Source organism: Sceloporus occidentalis, unplaced genomic scaffold (genome assembly GCF_023333645.1).
Source record: "Sceloporus occidentalis isolate IW3139 unplaced genomic scaffold, rSceOcc1.0.p SCAF_2, whole genome shotgun sequence".
In the NCBI taxonomy this organism is placed as follows: domain Eukaryota; kingdom Metazoa; phylum Chordata; class Lepidosauria; order Squamata; family Phrynosomatidae; genus Sceloporus; species Sceloporus occidentalis.
In genome coordinates, this window is record NW_028316982.1 from 103,002,145 (window position 1) to 103,019,850 (window position 17,706).

General features: G+C 40.3%; 1 protein-coding gene across 3 annotated transcripts; it reads right to left on the reverse strand.

Annotated features, from left to right (window-relative positions):
- Positions 1–1,813: 1,813 nt before the first annotated feature.
- On the reverse strand, positions 1,814–13,348 carry PBLD (phenazine biosynthesis like protein domain containing). Of its 3 annotated transcripts, XM_089510493.1 has the most exons (10): positions 13,260–13,348; positions 11,349–11,561; positions 8,482–8,581; positions 6,468–6,566; positions 6,270–6,379; positions 6,139–6,168; positions 5,098–5,186; positions 3,966–4,144; positions 2,498–2,560; positions 1,814–2,166 (listed from the first exon to the last, which is right to left on the reverse strand). In XM_089510493.1, the coding sequence occupies exons 2-10, from the start codon at positions 11,430–11,432 to the stop codon at positions 2,054–2,056; spliced, it is 867 nt and encodes a 288-aa protein (XP_089366619.1). In that variant the 5' UTR covers positions 11,433–11,561; positions 13,260–13,348; the 3' UTR covers positions 1,814–2,053. The 3 variants fall into 3 exon arrangements, with proteins under 3 accessions (XP_089366619.1, XP_089366618.1, XP_089366620.1); XM_089510492.1 differs by lacking the exon at positions 13,260–13,348 and having other exon boundaries at positions 11,349–11,835; XM_089510494.1 differs by lacking the exon at positions 11,349–11,561 and having other exon boundaries at positions 1,817–2,166; positions 13,260–13,327.
- Positions 13,349–17,706: the final 4,358 nt, after the last annotated feature.

The following is a 17,706-nucleotide window of genomic DNA, read 5'->3' on the forward strand; positions in this document are numbered from 1 at the left end:
ATGTCCTTTAGATAAAAAGTACCCATATCCTTTAGGACCTAACATCTGAGTTCATGAAACCTCCCTTCTTGTGATTCTCTTCTTTCTGCTCTTTACTACTATTTTTAAAAGGGGGATGTGAAGGGACATCATGCAATGTCCTTCCATTATAAGGCCCTAATTATTTGGTATTTATTCCTCACTGTCCTCTTTGTTATTTAACAGTCTTTTCTTGTAGTAGCCTTGATGCGCAGCTCTGGAACATCCTTGAGTAAGGGGTTTTTTTTTGTTTTTGTTTTTAGAGAGATCTAGTTGAAAGGATATATAAAGTGCTACTTCCTTATCACCCAGCTAATGATGGGGAACATGTAGCCCTACAGATGTCCCCTACCTGACCACTGGGCATGCTCACTACAGGTGATGGAAGTTGGACATTAGGAGGGTTATATATTCCACTCCTGAAACAAAGCATGAGTCTCCAGCAACCACACCTGAGAAAAGTTCCTGGTAAGGCAGAGGGCTATCAGGGGAGCTAATCTCTGTGTGTATATAAGTTACCCCAAAAGCTGGGGGTCCTGAGAGGGCACCCACAAATTAATATATTTTAGGAAAATTTTAATAGCTCAAATAAGAATATCCCTTGGCTGTGGCAATGTTCAGCCTGGGATCTTTCCCTTTGTATATCCGTTCCAAACTACACAGAACTCCAGAGGGAATTCCAAATAGGTTTTGTAGTTTATTAGTGAAATAATCAACACTCATGCACACACAAGAGCTAATGAAGCAAAGGTGAAAGAAGGTGCAAAGCGGAGGCCTTGCTAATGGTAATACTGTACCAATCTTGAAGCTTGGTTCCAATCAAGGGGTATCTGGAACAGAGATGGCTCAATAGCAAACACAGCAAGTGGGGTGGCTGGCTTATTGAAGAATCTAGTAAAAGTCAAACAGAGGTTCCGTCCTGCTTCAGACTAATCTGAATTGACAGTGTTCAGGCAGTGATATTTATATTTAAAATCATGTCCCGGGAAACCACTTTGGAATGAATGGATTACCTTGGTGCTAAATGGTCTTCCCAAGGAAGAAAAATGTTTAGGAGACTGAGGAAATGTTTGGACAATTGGCATAAATATCTCAGACAAAGATATTCTACTGGGAAAAAGCCCTTAGTGTATGCACAACCAACCTCTCGGGTCAGAACTGTATCTTCACCCTCCATGGACAAAAGGATTATACTGATATCTTTGGATTATCTCATTGTGGTGGGTACTCTTGCTTCCTCCTGTGTTGCAGCCATCCAGATTTCCAAATATGGCATGCTGCAATAGGGGTGCCACTCAGGCTACCCACTTCATTGTTATTAAATAAAAGAACCCCTAATCGTTAGTAAAAAATAAAATCTCCTTCATGTTCAATTACTAGTAAATAATATTTGGAAACATCAGACAGAATCCTATATGACCTGTTATGTTATATAACTTTACATATACCTAGCTACGTAGCACAAGTGATAAGAAACAGATTTATTGAATTATAAAGATGTGTATGGGACACTGGCAAATATGCAATCCACATCAATGTGTGATGCACACTAAGCACCAATGTGTATCACAGGTCAATAAGCACCAGACACTTTTGCTGGCTCTACTATGTAGTAATGTAATAGCAACCTTCTGCCAGATACTGATATTATACAACTGTGTAATTCTAATTCTTGCAGTCCATTTACAAAGACATAAGGTCTCAAAAAGATTCCTGTGAATATTTTCACTGTTAACAAAATCACACAGATACTTTAATTATTATATTTAAATGTATATTTATATATGAATGAACTACAATACTTAAAGTCACTTTAGCGACTAATATACTGTGATATTGACTACCGGTATATATTGATGGGTAATTATCTAATTGACTACAATTAATTTTTATTGATTTGGAAACAAGCTTCCAAATTATGAATATTATCCCTTTAAAATTAAGTAGCTGCATTCTGGTAAGTAAAATATGCATCTATAGCAATAAAAATCTGAACAAATAGATTTTAAAAAATTGAAAGCTGTTGTTGTTTTCTTCAAATGGTCAAAGAGCCTTTTAATACAATGACTGTTTGACCACCAATATCTACTCTTCCGTCCTGCCGGAGCAAAATCTTCAACCTTCCTCCACGGGCAGAACACTGAAATGCTAAACAAAGAGAACAGAGAGGTTAGTATTTGTACATCTAGTTCTCCTGTCTATACTTGAAAATTAACATACCATCATACTTTGTTATCATCACTGAGAAGCAGATGGGTGAGGGCATGAGCAGCCATTATAGGTCTGTGTTACTCAGAGCCAATCAAACAAAGGCATCTACTCATTGGTTCTGATCCAGACTGAATCCTATTCAGTAGACCTATTGATTTCATTGGATTTGATCCAGATCATATTTAGTTTACTATGTATGACTGTACTTCTTTGGATGCAATCCATTGTTTCATATAAAAATAAAATTGCTACAAATAGAGATTCTTACCACACATTTCCTTTTTCCCCAGTTGTTGTGACCAGTAACTACTTAAAACTGCATGAGCAGATCCTTCAAAGAAAACAGAGAGAAGATAACATTGGAGTAGCAATAATAGTTATAATAAGCCTTTATGTAGCATTTGAGTGTTTAAACCACACCATGTGCAGTATTTCAGAAATTACTGACAGCATGAAAAAGCAAGTAAAGACTTATTATCTACCATTTGGAAAGTGGCTGTGAACTAATGAGCAGAGCAACAACTAGTGTACTGCCAAGAACTCTTGCAGGTTCACTGCGTGTCCATTGGCTTTTGGTGTAGTTCCAACTCTGGCCATCCACTCCCACATAAAGCCTACCAATGAGGGCTTAACTGTTGTTAGCTACCTTCGAATCGACTTTGACTCATGGCAACGCTGTGAATGAGACACCTCCAAGTCCCTCTGTCCTCAACTGCTCTGCTCAGGTCCTGCAGGCTTAGGGCCATGATCTCCTTGACAGATGGATGGCCAATGATGACAACTGGTGTGTGGCCTACCCGTTTTTATTGCTCTCCACCTTTCCTAGCATTATTGCCTTTTGTAGTGTGTCTTGTCTTCTCATGATGAGTCAGACATATGACACCCTCGATTTTGTCATCCTGGTTTCCAGGGAGAGTTCAGGCTTGATCGGTTCTAGAATCCATGCATTTGTCCTTTTGGCTGTCCATGGTACCCTTAGCACTCTTCTCCAGCACCACATCTTAAATGAGTTTATTTTCTTTCTATTGGCTTTTTTTTTTATCCAGAGGTAAAAAGGGAGGGTAGATTTTGTCAAGCTCACTATGCCCTGTTGTCCCCAAATGTAGTACTTTATATGCCCATAAAATGAACTGAAGTCTCTTTTGTGGGGAAAAATCAAAGGGTGCGCTCAGGAATATCATGGAGGGGGGAGGGCATTAAATCTCACCTGCACAGATCCACCTCTTTATCTACCTAGCTCCACCATAAGATTGCTTTGTTGGTCGTACAAGAGCATGATGAAATACTGAAAGCCTAAAGGTACCTGACTAATGAACAAATTCTATTAAATTATTATTTTCCAAATCACACGCTAGACCCCAAATTATGTCAAAGTTCACTATAAATAATGGCCAAAATCCAATACAGCCAAGACATCTGGAAGGTGTCCACAGGCTATTGGTGCCATCCCAGTAGGTATTTACTACCAATGATAATACTGCACTACACTGTTATAGCACTATTATTACACTTTTACTACTATGGCTGCTTCCTGTGGCATTCTAGGGCTTGTAGTTTAGTGAAGCCTAAGAGCTCTCCGACAGAATTCTAAATGCCCTTCCTTAAACTGCCAATCCCAGGATTCCACAGGAGGCAATGTGGCTGTTCACATACAATCTTTACATAACAAAGCATCAACTAGGAAGTGTTCATTCTCCTTTCACAAGCAAACATTCTTAGCTCACATAAAAACACACCTGTGACAGGATCTTCTGAAACACCATACCAGGGTGCAAAGTAGCGGGAGTAAAAGTCATAGCTTTCATGCTTCCCGTGGCCATCTCCTTTAAGTGTGACTATTACTCCTTTTATTTTTCCAGTCTTTTCAGCCAACAGAAGTTGTTCAGCATTCACTTTCAGTTTCTCCAGATCAGACCTTGATGTTCAAGCATTGAATGTGAAGCATTAAGAACAGTAACAATCTGACATGTATTTCACTTGCAGATAACTGGGACAAAGATGGAAGTATTAAATCCAAGCCTGTAGTAGTGGCATTATCTCTACAGCATGATTAGGGAATGTGTGGCCTTCCAGATGTTGTTGGACTACATCTCTCATCATCCAGCACAGCCAGTTGTGAGGGCTAATAGGCATTGTATTTCAACAACATTCTCTAGCCTGTCGCATAAAGATTATTGGCTGTAATCTATAGAATAAAATAAAGTAAAGGGTGAAGGAGAAAGGCCATACAGAAGAAGATCACATAAAACTTTGCTCAGATACAACAAAAGAGACTTCGCAGTCTAAAAAAAAGCCTGTACTGAGAACCATACAAACAGATAGTTGGAGCAGGTTCAGAGAAGGGCAATAAGGATGATAAGAGATATAGAGAACAAGACATACAAGAAAAAGTTCAAGGAGTTGGGCATGTTCAGCTTGGTGAAGAGAAGACTGGGGGTAACATGATTGTACTCTTTATCTCAAGGATTGCAACAAGGTGGATGGTGCAGGTTTGTTCTGTGATACTTCTGAGCATAAAACTAGGACGAATGGTTTTAAAGTTCAGGAAAATAGATTTTAAATTATCATTAGAAGGAACTTCTTGACCGTGAGAGCGGTTCAGCAATGGAACCAATTGCTCAGAGAGGTGATGAGATCTCCTTCTCTGGATGTCTTCACAAAGAGGCTGAGTACCTGCTGGGGATGCTTTAGCTGGGGATCCTGCATTGAGCAGAGGCTAGACTCAAATGGCCCATGAGACCACTTCCAATTCTATGATTCTATGATTCAATGCCAAATAAATTGAAGAATACACAGAAGAAGGAGGGTTGAGACACAATCAGTTTACACATAGCCAGTTAAAGAAATGTGTAACAAAAATGCATGTACCTCTTGTAAGTATCACTGAGACGGATAAGGAACTTTTTTGTGTCAGGAGAATAGCGAACATCTTGAACATTCATATCACCTACAGCTGCCTGGTGAAAAAAATATATCAGAATAAGCCAGGAAGAACTATAAGTCATATTCACACATCCTTGCCACATTGCACCATTTCACGCACCATTTTATTAAAGGCAAAATTCTAAAAAAGGCAGCCTTGGCAAGGAAACATATGAAGCCGCCATGTTGATGCCATTACTCTAGTGAAGGTGTGAGAGAGTGTGGCTCCTAAAGCCATTTGGGGAGCCCAAGAGGACCCCATGCTCTCAATGTTGTTTTCATTCAAAATGCCCCTGCATATCCTCTAAGGGCATAGCTAACAATTTGCAGCCCAATAAATAAATAAATAAATAAATAATCAGGCCTTCAATCTGCTTTAAGGCTGAGGGTCTATATTTTCAATACCATAAAAGACTTCTGGTTATTATCATCTTTGAAAAAGGAATCTCCTAGGTCAAATATACACAGAAAGGCAAAAATGTGGCAAATATGCCCTCATTCCCCTAGAAGACTCAGGGGTATTTGAATTAAGAAAACACATTCCCAAATGTGGGTGGGAAACACAAAATTGTGATGTGTATGATCCTTTGAGGTGTGGTGAGAGGTGTGTGTGGCAACCAGATGTTCGGTGAGTGTCCAACCCTACTTCAGAATAAGCACAAGAGACTCAATTTGGAATTGAATCCTAGCTTGGATGAGGATGGAGACTTTAAACCCTCCCACCAGTGTGGTCCCAGTTTGGTCTGAGATCCCATAGCTGCACTTTTTATTGCCAGTATGTGATCCATTAATTTTGCCAGATCACTTGTTTGTCAATAACAACTGCTCAAATGAGGGCATCATGAAGACATGCCAGATATATCTAGGCCATACTGTCCCAGGAAAATGAGAGGAATCATGCCAAAAACCTTTGACAGACAGGATGGTTTAATACAGCACATTCCTATATACAGTAGTACAATGTAATATGAAGACCATGCCAGTTACCTTCACTAACTCTTCCGTGTCCTTAACATTCTGGAAAAAAGAAAAGAAAGTAAGATGTAAGTAATATGTGGCTTTTCTCTTTCCCTTTGTGGAAATGCTGCCAATTGGGAAAAGGGCTGTTTAAATCTAACCTGTGGACTGGTGAAATAAAGCGGTAAGTCCAGGATAATATGATCGTCTACTTGTCTGGCATTTAATTCTCCGCTCAGAGTTACAAATGTGAGGGTGGAATTCACATTTTCTGTTTTTAAAATCAGAAAAATATAATTGTAACATAAGCTTGAAAAGTATTCCCAATATTAAATAATGAATTGGTAAATGCTAATTACTTTTGTTATGGAATAACACAGCAGCTGATGCAAGGGTAGCATGACCACAGAGAGGGACCTCATTAGCTGGTGTAAACCACCTCAATCCAAAACGAGAACCTAAGAAAAGACATTATGAGAGTCAGAAATAACAATCAAATTTAGGCCATATTGTGCCCCTTCAAAAAGACTGGAACTAAATTTTCATTTGTTGTTGTTCTTGTTGTGTGCCTTCAAGTTGTTCCTGAGTTATGGCAACCCTAAGGCAACCCTATCATGGGTTTTTTTGGCAAGTTTCATCAGAGGGACTTTGGCATTGCCATTTTCTGAGATGGAGAGAGTGTGACTTGCCCATTCCATGGCAAGTGGGGATTTGAACTTTGGTCTCCTAGAGTCCTAATCTTAATTCTCAAACCACCACACTGGCTGCCACAGGGGTGAAACAGACAGGCAAGAAAAAGCATCTTGAAGTTGCCTTTTCTGAAGCTTCATTGAAACCCCACCAATCGCACCGCTCACTCTCAAAGCAACTGGAGTGCGCATGTCTTGACCACACAGCATAGTTTCAAACCACGCTGCTGGGTACTTTTTTTTACCATTCACACCCCCACCATCCCTGCGCTCCTTCACAGAAGCAAACTTCTGGCGACTACCATCCCATTGGATGGCTGTCCCTGTGAACCTGCACATATTCGCATGTGTAGCGCTTAACCAGGACAGGGCATCAGAGCAGAAGTGTGCCTGTGCAGATGCCGGCAAGCTACAATCATGCCCCACTTCACCCCATGCACCCTCTTTGTCTGTCTGTTTTGTGTATGTTATACTCATCTCCAGGAGAGGTGTCACTGTTTATCTTTTGGGCACTGCCACCCTCAACGCTTAGGTATGGCAGCTCCGTCCCTTTTAAATGTGCTCCTGCAACGGGGTGTTTATATGCACAATTAGGGTTAGGGTTAGGATAGAACACCCCTTTAGAGCGGTGCTGCATTTAAATGTATGAGCAAAAGTGTGCATTTTCCAGGAAGAAGTGAGAAAATTCAGCTCCTTTTTAGTGTGGTTCTTCTCCCTGAAGGGCGGCTTGAGAGCGGCTTCAAGGCTTACGTCAACTAAATGCCCTACCTGGAAGCTGGCTGGAAAGCTGCTTATTTTGACCGTCTGTTTTGCCTCATAGTTAATTGAAAGAAGAAAAGCTTATAAGTTTCTCATGTCCCATCTCAAAGCCCTACACTATGTTTTCATACCTTATATTAAACCAATTATTCTACACAGTATTTAACCATCAATATTTTTGAAGTCTCCTTTCTTTAATGTTTCTGCAGTATATAAGGTTGCATACGTCAATTTACATAAGGAAATATTAAGGATTATGTTATTTGATTGAAGCACAGACCTTACAGGCCAAGATAGCCAAGGGCCAGCTGGGCCAAAATTACACCAGCTGAGGGAGCACTGAATCCAAGCCACTCCCAGCCTAGGGGTGCAGGAAACTACTCACACCTGCCACCACTTTGGTCTATCTTTGTGTCAGCATTGTGGCTATGTTCCTGGGAAGTTTGGATCAGGTGTGACTCAACTCCTCCCTCATTTTATCCTTCTCCACAGTTTTTTGGCTCTTTAGGCAGCATATTTTAGACAGCAGAGTAGATCTGCTGGCAGATCAGATCACTCATCTGGCGGATCAGTGTGATTAATGGGAGAAGTGCCTTGTGCCCCCTCTTAATCCCCTATAGGCACCACATGTTGAGTTAGGATTATACTTTCAGTTACTAAATTGGTAGCCTATTTAAAGATGGGTTGATTTACCATCCTTCAAAGCCTATGTTAAAGAATACTAGAACAGTTCCTTTTCAACATGGATTGAATAATAAGTGTGAGGTCACAAAACACCTTTTCAGTTCACCTTTCTATTCAAATTTTTTTTCTATTCACCATCATTCTTCAATATTAATCAGTAAAGACTATATTTACCTGAAGCCGATAGTGGGAAAAAAATTTGCACTAATTATTTGATTTTAATATACTGAAAAGGTCTTACTTTTGGTAAAGTCATCTGTGGGTTGCAGTTTTCTGATGAACGCAGTTTCTGAAAGGTTCATTTCTTTTGCTATTTTTTGGTGCCAACTTTCTTCCAGTTCCTAATTGAGGAGAAAGCATTTTATGGCAATGGTAAAAATGGTTCACACATGTTTTCAAACATTTTCCATCAAATTTACCTGATAAAAAAACATAATTAGACTTGAAGGTCAAGATGGTTCTGATTCTCAGTTCTTTATTTAACTTACATTGCATTCACACTGCAGAAATAGCCTAGTTTGACACCACTTTGACTGCCATGGGTCAATGCCATGGGATCCTGGGAACTGTAGTTTGTTGCAGCACCAGAGCTAAATGCATCACAGAACTACAGTTCCCAGAATTCCACAGCACTGAGCCATGGCAGTTAAAGTGTTGTCAGCCTGGATTACTTCTGCAGTGTGGTTGCAGCCTATTAAAAACACTGAGTCTGTGTGAGGAAGAAACAAAGAAAAATGACCTGTAGGTCTCTCTGCTGCCTGGGAGAGTGTCCCCAATGGTAGCACCAAGCCCTCTGACTTGTCCAACAGTGCTTTCTATACGTGAAGTACCTTAATAGCACCCAGTGAACAATTAAATTATATTAATTGCAAAATATAATGCTTATCTCTCTCATATATATATATATATATATATATATATATATATATGGAATTTAATTCTGGCACATTGAAATAAACACTGGAATAAACATCTCAGACTATAAAGCTTTAATAGGACCAGCCTTGCTGTTACAACTGCCTGAGAGAACAAAGTCTCAGGGGTCATGAAAGGGCAGAATGTTGTTGTTTTGTTTACTTTATCACTTTATTTTTACTTCCAGGTATGGGAAGTGGAGCTTCTGTACTTGTCTTCCTCATTTGCCACAAAACTGTAATGTGATGTTACACATCAAGGACTGCCAAAACATGTATGAGTAAGGAATTAAGGTGCTGTGTAAATTTACAGCGATATATATATATATATATAAAGAAAGAAAGACTTGGAGCACCACAAATTATAAACGCACGGTTATCCAGTAGCAACCTATGATTGGAAACTACATAATTTTAATACAATTTTAAAAGTGCTACTGTATAACATTCTCAAGTGTAACAGTCATTTCTGACGTATGATGGCCCTGAGGCGAACCTATCATGGGGCTTTTATGGTGAGATTTTTTTCAGAGGAGGGTTGCCATTGCCTTCCTTCCCCTGAATTTGAGAGAGTGTGACATGCCCAAGGCTACCCAGTGGGTTTGATGGCCAAGCTGGGATTTGAACCCTGGTGTCCAGAGTTGCCACTATGCCATGTTATCTAACCCCAGACACCTATAAATAAAAAATGGTGGGTGGGTACTTCCAAAACTTTAGTGTCAGAGGACTGCTTTATATTTGGGTGCCCTTACCAAAGTACAGTGAACAGAGCAGGCTGCAGGAAAATAAGAAGCTGCCTTTTATTGAATCAGAGTGTCACTCCACCTACAACAAAACTGTCAACAGGCAACACCTTTCTAGGTTTTCAGGTGGGACTCCTTCATAGTTCATTGCCACTGGAGCATGGCTTTGGCATGGCTTCTGGCCTCTTAGGACACATGCAGCCTTTAAACAGCATATCTCCAAAATGACCAGAAGCAGCTTTATTTTGGCCTGTCTGTATGGGCCCAATGCAAATAATTTTCCCCACAGTCCGGGTTTGTTGTTATGGAACTACATCTATGTACATCCCTGCAGGTTCTGCTACTTATATGTGTCAGCGCTCAAATAAAGATGGAGTTGATGATGCAAATGTATTTTAAGCACATTCATCGCATGCAGAGTTTGAACCTGATTTATCCTGGGTCTATTCACATTGGTTATTCACACAGTTGATGATGCAAATCTTTTAGAAAAACCTAGAATACTGAAATTGAGTATCTTGGGTTAAGAGGAGTTTTTTGGCAGTCCCACCCAAAACTTAATTGGATGCACTTGAAATGCACATGAACAATATTCAACCCAGATTCTATCTGGATTGTTTTCACTGTCTAAATAACCTCTTAGGTAGGACCAGGGGGGGTATTTTAACCCCTCTCCTATAAATGTTGGCATTATGGCTTGAGGGCTGGGGTGGCATGCAAACCTGTGATCTGAGTGTTGCCCTTCCTAGCTCTAGAAGGTCTAGAAGTGCATGGGAGCCTATGCTGGATAGGAATTATGGCAACATCTCAAAGTCCATAGGTCGCTGCCTCTGCTCTCCATAAAGGTACAATATGTGATCTTTGTTGGCAACTGTTTTCTTGGTGGCAAAGGGAACTTTAGCTGGTTAGATTTTTATCAGTTGTCACCTCAGCTCTATACGTTTATGCCAAAGTTATCTAGGTGACATTGCAAACTCTCTGAAACACTAGGGTTACATTTACTGCATTCCTTTGTTCCTTGAGGGATGGGTGGTTAATTCAAACCAAATGTGTATGTATTTTGTAAAAAGGCAAAGCAATGTAGAGAGATGGGTCAATTCTAACCAAATTACTTGTTGTTGCTCCCCATATCACTGTCATAAACATCTGTAACTGACATAGCATGCCATAAGACCAGGCTATCAAAACAGCCATTGCAATGCAGGCATCCCAAGCAATTCTTTGGGGTGCAACTCGGTGCAATAAGTCTCTTAAAAAATACTTCATTTAATAATTTGCAAACATGTGAATAAATAGTACTGGCGATTAGTCTCTGTATGGTGAGAACTGAACTGTCACTAGTCAAAGTCATACTGAAATGAATACAGCCAGCATCAAGTCACCAACCAAAGATTAGAGATATTATTAAGTAACAGTCACATTTAAGGTAAAGGCCAATGTAAAAAACTCACATCTTCAAGAAGACAAACCGCTGCAGGATTGCCACGAAATGGCTGATCTGTAAATGCATCAATGGTGAAAATAGAAATCTGCATTTTCTCCCTTTGGTGTCTTGTCGCTTTTTCAAAAAGGCGTTCTTGCAAAGTGCTGCTGACTCTCCAACGGTTGCATAAATGTCTGAGTTAATATTAAACCCAGACAAGAGAAAAGACTGGCAAGCTTATCTGCATTCATAAGACATTTTTTACCACATTTTGCCTTGTGTTTAGAAAAAAAAATCAATTGAAAAGTTAATTATCAGACGAGATGGGCGTGTTTAGGGTGGTATGGCCGTAGGTGGTATGGCTGCGCATCAAGGAAAAAAAGAGAAACAGAATGGGCTCCAGTTGTAAGGTACTGGAGGGAATATGTGGCATCATAAAGGAGGTTATTATATAGATGTATAGAAATGTGTATGATTTACTGAAGTTTTGTTCATGGTAGTATATCATTTTGAAGTACAATATGTAATATATAATGATATTGTGTATGGAAACATGAAAACAAATATATATATATATATATATATATATATGTTAATTATCAATGATGGATAATTAATTTTCATTAACATAATCATGGAGTTTTGAAGCATTCCCCCCCCCCCATTTATTCATCTCAATATAGAAATGCAGAGACCAGTAAAGTCCTATATGTGTGTTTTTTTAAATTTATTTTATTTACTATATGTTTTATTTTTATTTTATTTCATTTTCTGTGTGTTTTATTTTTATTTATTTATTTACCATGAGCGTTTTAGTTTTACTTGCTGTGTTTAATTTTTAATTTATTTTATTTACGATATGCGTTATATTTTTATATTATTTCATTTTCTATGGATGTTTTATTCTTATTGTATTCACTATGTGTGTTTTATCTTTATTTTAATTGCTATGTGTGTTTTATTTTTATGTTTCATCTTTATTTTACTGTTTTATTTTTTATTTATTTACTATGCGTATTTCATCTTTATTTTATTTACTATGTGTTTTATTATTTATTTATTTATTTGTCTCAGATTGAAGCCCTCAGGCACATGATTCCCAAGATTCCTGTCACTCACAAGGCACATCTACACTGTGGAAATAATGCATTTTGGCACCACTTTAAAAGCGCTGCAGCGCCATCTTATGGTATCATGGGATTTGTAGTTTGTATGTGTTTTTTTTTTCCGCCTTCGCCTTCTCTACCAAAAAGCCCTGGCGCCTCACACAAACACACAAAAAACAACAAATCCCAGGATTCTGTTGAACGACGCCATGACAGTTTGGGTGGCGTCAGAAGCGCCTTGTTTCTACAGCGCATGCGCAGTCACGGCTAGGACAGGCCCCGCCCTAAGGCCTGAAGGTAAACTGAAGCGGGAATCACCATTAGAACGGGGAGGGAGGGCAAAGAAAGGTGAAGCGGCGGTTGGTGCGCGCGCGTATGCGCGAGGGAGTGAGGGGAATGCGCGAGGCTCCTTTTCTCCCCGGGCGCCATTTTGAATAACCGAGGGGACGGGCAAAACTGATTGAACTCTGGGGCAGGGCTTGAGGGAAGGGGAAGGAGGAACCCCCGTGGCCTCGCGAGATTCAGAAAAGGGGGAGCGCTTTATGCTGAATCTCGCGAGGCCACGGGGGTTCTTCCTTCCCCTTCCCTCAAGCCCTGCCCCAGAGTTGACAGAGAAGCTATAATGTCTCATAAGCACTACACTTCCTTCACAACTCTTCCTATCTCTGACCACCCCTCACATCCATATACAATAATGGGGAATGCAATGCCTTGGAGGAGACTCTGCCTTTAGTGCTCAATGGTACACACTCGTCCCTCCATATTAGTCAGGGTTAGGGGCACAGGACCTCTGTGAATGCGGAAAAACAGCAAATGACAAAAACACTTTTTACCTGAGAGGACACTTCTCAAGAAATCTCTAGCTCCTCTGGTGCAACTCTGTGAGACATTGACCATAGAACTGAGCTACAAATGCCTAGTGGAGTGCTTCCTCTAGGAATCTCTAGGTCCTTCAGTGTGACTTTTGGTTAAAGTTGGCCATAAGAGTTAATAATAATAATAATAATAATAATAATAATAATAATTTATATACCACTATTCCATAGATCACAGCAGTGTACAACAGTGGAAAAGACAGTTAAAAGCAGTTAAAACATCATAAACCCCAGCATACCCCTAACAACATTACAATACAGAAAATCACATAACAACAACAAGTTGCGCTAGAGGACCTAAATATTCCTAAAGTACATATTAATAAAACCCGTGAATAATCAAATCCGCAAATGTGGAGGGAGGAGTGTGTATCTATACTCATTAGGATCTTCTCTATCTAGTCCTTTCATGGCTGCCCTTCCCACTCTCAGTCTTCTGCTTATCTCTTGACTACAGTCTCCCTTCTGGTCAATATTTGATCCCATTTACAAGAAATCTGTATTTCAATTTCCTCATTGTCTAATTTGGAATTTAAGCAAATCTTCCACAGTCATTATTTTTCCTTTGATATGTTTATAATTGTGAAGTCAAAGGCTTTCATGGCTGGCATCCATACTTTTTAGGAAGTTTTTCGGGCTATGTGGCCATGTTTTAGAAGATATCTATGTTTATCATTATTCAAATTGTTATTGGTTAAAACATGGACCAAAATGGAGACTGCAGTCAAGAAATTCTATGAAATCAGAATAAGACTAGGAATGGGAAGGGCAGTCATGAAAGAACTGGACAAGATCATGGAGTGCAAAGACTCAAGAGTGAACACTAAAGCGAGGATAATCCAAGCCATCATATTCCCATCGCCACGTACGGATGTGAGAGCTGGACAGTGAAGAAAGCAGATAGGAAGAAAATCAACTCATTTGAGGTGCGGTGAAAAGTAAACCATATAACTGAAATAATGTATATGTTGTAATAATTCACAACTGTGAACTACTAGTATGTCAAATAGCAGTTTTGTCGTGCATTGGTAAATCCAGTTTCACTGTAATGTAATAACATTCGAAACTCTTAAAAGCCATTGTAATAAACTTTACTGTTATCCAGTTTATTGCCAGCATCAGCAGCTGTAGTGAAATAACTATTATGAGACTAGGATATAAGGGAAGGGGGTTTCTAAATGCTGCATAACCAGCATCTCAACCACAGGTCTACACTTAATTGTTAGAAACAGAAATGTATTCATCTCTTTTTTAACAAAGGGTTCATAATCTGTTCCTGTATCCAGACATCTATTATTTCTGAACATGCTCACAACGTCTGTGGTCTACCTGTGTCTATCTGTGCCAAGACACAGAAGGTACTAGTGCAACTTTGGTAATATTGATTTAATGGTTTGGTTTTTTTGTAATTTTAAATACAAAAATAAATGGTTTTATGTACTGGAAAATTAAATATTAAACTATTTCTAGCTTGCCATGGTCATTTATACTGAAATGAAATCCTGTATTAATGTTGTGTATCAGTGTTGTATTATTATTAAGCTTTATTTATAAAGTGCTGTACATTTACTACTCTCAGTGCAATTAAGACATATAGAACAGCCAATTTATGGCAGCTGACATAATGATCCACATCAATAGATGAACCTATAAATTCACATTCCTTCAGATGTTACTTACATTCAATTTCTTCCAATTTACAAGTTCAATATTAACTTTGCAGCAAGTATATTAGTTGCTTGTCATTGTGATCCAGACAAGTAGGCCCAAAGACAAAGTAGGACCACATACGGGATGAGCAGAGGCGATTACTTACTGTGAGGGTTGTACCAAAATTAACCCTGGGTGCAATTTTCTCTGAAACAGTTAATCCAAACGTGATGCTATTACACACTAGACTGACCAGCATATGATTGTGGGAGAGACTGTTGAGGAACTTGGCTGTGATCACAGTGTTGTCAGGGAGATTATCTACAACTTTGGATACAGGAAAGCGTGTACCAAGTGGGTACTCATCAATTAATTGATGATTGAAAGGAGACTGCAAGTGTGTTTGGAACTGTTAGCAGCATTTGAAGCCACTGGGGCCCGTTACAAATGGGCACTTTAATACGCGCAGAGCGCGCACTAGGGTTAGAAAGGGGCGGTGCTTCCACATACCCCTAACCCTAGTGCGCGCTCCACACAAAATGGCAGCGGCCGTTCCACATGGCTGCCGCCATGAGGACGTCACGACCGCGCCGCCTCTATACAGGGCGGCGCGGACGTGACGTCCTCACCAGGGCGCTTAGTGCGCCCTTAGCGCAGAGCAGGAAGGAGCTCCATTTCGGAGCTCCTTCCTGGTTTGGTCCGCTGGGCGCAGCCTTCAGACAGCTGCGCCCAGCGGACCAAAGGAGAAAGGGGCCAAGTGGCCCCTTTCTCCTCCTCCCCACCGCCGCGGGGCGTCCTTTGGGCTTGAAGCCCCAGGGACACCCCTTTTCAGGCTGTGGGGAAGTGGCGTTTTGCTGCTTCCCCGCAGCCTGAAAAGCGGCGGATTGGGGCCTCAGCGGCTGCCGTTCTGAACACTGAGGCCCCGATACACCGGGGAAAGGGGCGGGTGCAGTCCACCCCAAATGGGCGGTCTGTAACCTGCCAGGGACACCTTTTTGGGGGGAATGTTTGCTCTGGCATAACTATATGACCCAGAGACCTAGAATCAGTGTATGGAGTGGTGGTACTCCCCAGATAAAAGAAATTCAAAAGCCAGCACTCAGCACAGATTATGGTGAATGTCTTCTGGGATGACTATGGGTTGGCTTTTGCTTGATTACCTTGAGTGTGGGGCAACAAAGAACATAGACCATTACATTGTGTCACTTTGGAAACTTTGAGAAGCCATGCATAAGACCAGAAACATAATGCACAACTGCACATTTCTTTGGCAACATCACAGGTGCTTGCAAATATGCGACAGCCGGTAGTGCCAATCTGTCGTATAGCCCCAATCTGGTTAGATGAATGAAAGTCTTCAGAGAGAGTGCTTCAAAGATGCATACAAAGTAAAAGACGCTGTCAGATACTGGACCAGGTAATGCCCCAAAGGGTTTTTCCAAAGTGGATTTGATGAGTTAGTTCAAAGGTGAAGCAAATACATTAGCATTAGTGGGGACTATTTTGAATAGGACCATGTTGTGGAGGAAGTGCTATTTTCCATGTCTCATGTTAACAGAGGAGTTATGACTTGACAGGCAGCACTTTCAGTCCGACGTTCGCAGGCTGACATGCCAAGTCTAACCCTTTTTAGCAGTATTAAAAGAAGAGGTAACAAAGCTTTTCAACCCTCTTTCTGCTCATTAATTTCCAGGTGACTGGTAATACCTTTTGGCTAGAGTGTTGTATAAATTTACCTAGAATTACAATTCACTGAATTTAAGAGGTTTTACTTCTGAGTAGATAGGTACCGGTTTTAATCTGTTCTCTGCTCACCTAACAGACTTGGCAATGACACTGGAATCCCCCTTTCCTTGCTCTGAGCACTACCTCATCATTACATTAGTCCTACAACTGTATCACCAAGTAACACAGTGTTACTTCTGCTAATAGATAAGTTTGTTGCCTCTCCTTGCAACTTTGACAACAGAAACCAAGAGACTCCCTAAAACACCCAAGGACAGCCCATGAAGGCCAAGAACACTATTATCACACTGCTCTGCCTTAGATTAAAAAAAAAAAATCCAAGTTACAAAACCTTGTCATTCTTTCCTTCCCTCTGCTCCATTTAAAGAAAATTTTAAGGGAGAAACATTATTATCATACAATGCCCTTCCCTTATACATCCCTCATTAAACCAAGTTCTCCTTCCCACTTCATTTCTTCACACCTTTTAACTTTTCATCTTATCCTGTCTTGTGTTATTCAATAGCGCCTTTCTCAGACTTTCTTCCTCTTCAACTTCTGAAAACTTGCAAACTTTTAAAGGTTGGCAAACATACAAGAATAATACTTTACAGTGGTGCTACTCAAACATGGTTGTCCCTGGACCACTGCTGGTGCATTAGTCCCTGGTTACCATTCCCTGACAAGTTTCCAGTAAAGAAAAAAAGCAACTCGTCAGTGGGTATAAATATGGTTCCAGTCACTGGCACAATGGAAAAAAACCTGCCACCCCCTGCGTCTGACAGCTTGAGAACAACTGGCTTAGGATACATGTACAATGCAGACTGACACCACTTTAACTGCCATGTCTCGATGCTATGGGATTCTGGGATTTGTAGTTTTGTGAGATATTTAGCCTTCTGTGGCAGAGCTCTGGTGCTACTACAAACCCCAGAATTCCACAGCATTGAGCAATGGCAGTTAAAGTGGTGTCAAATTGCCTTATTTCTGCAGCACAGATGCATCCTTAGACAATACTGGTACAGTGGAT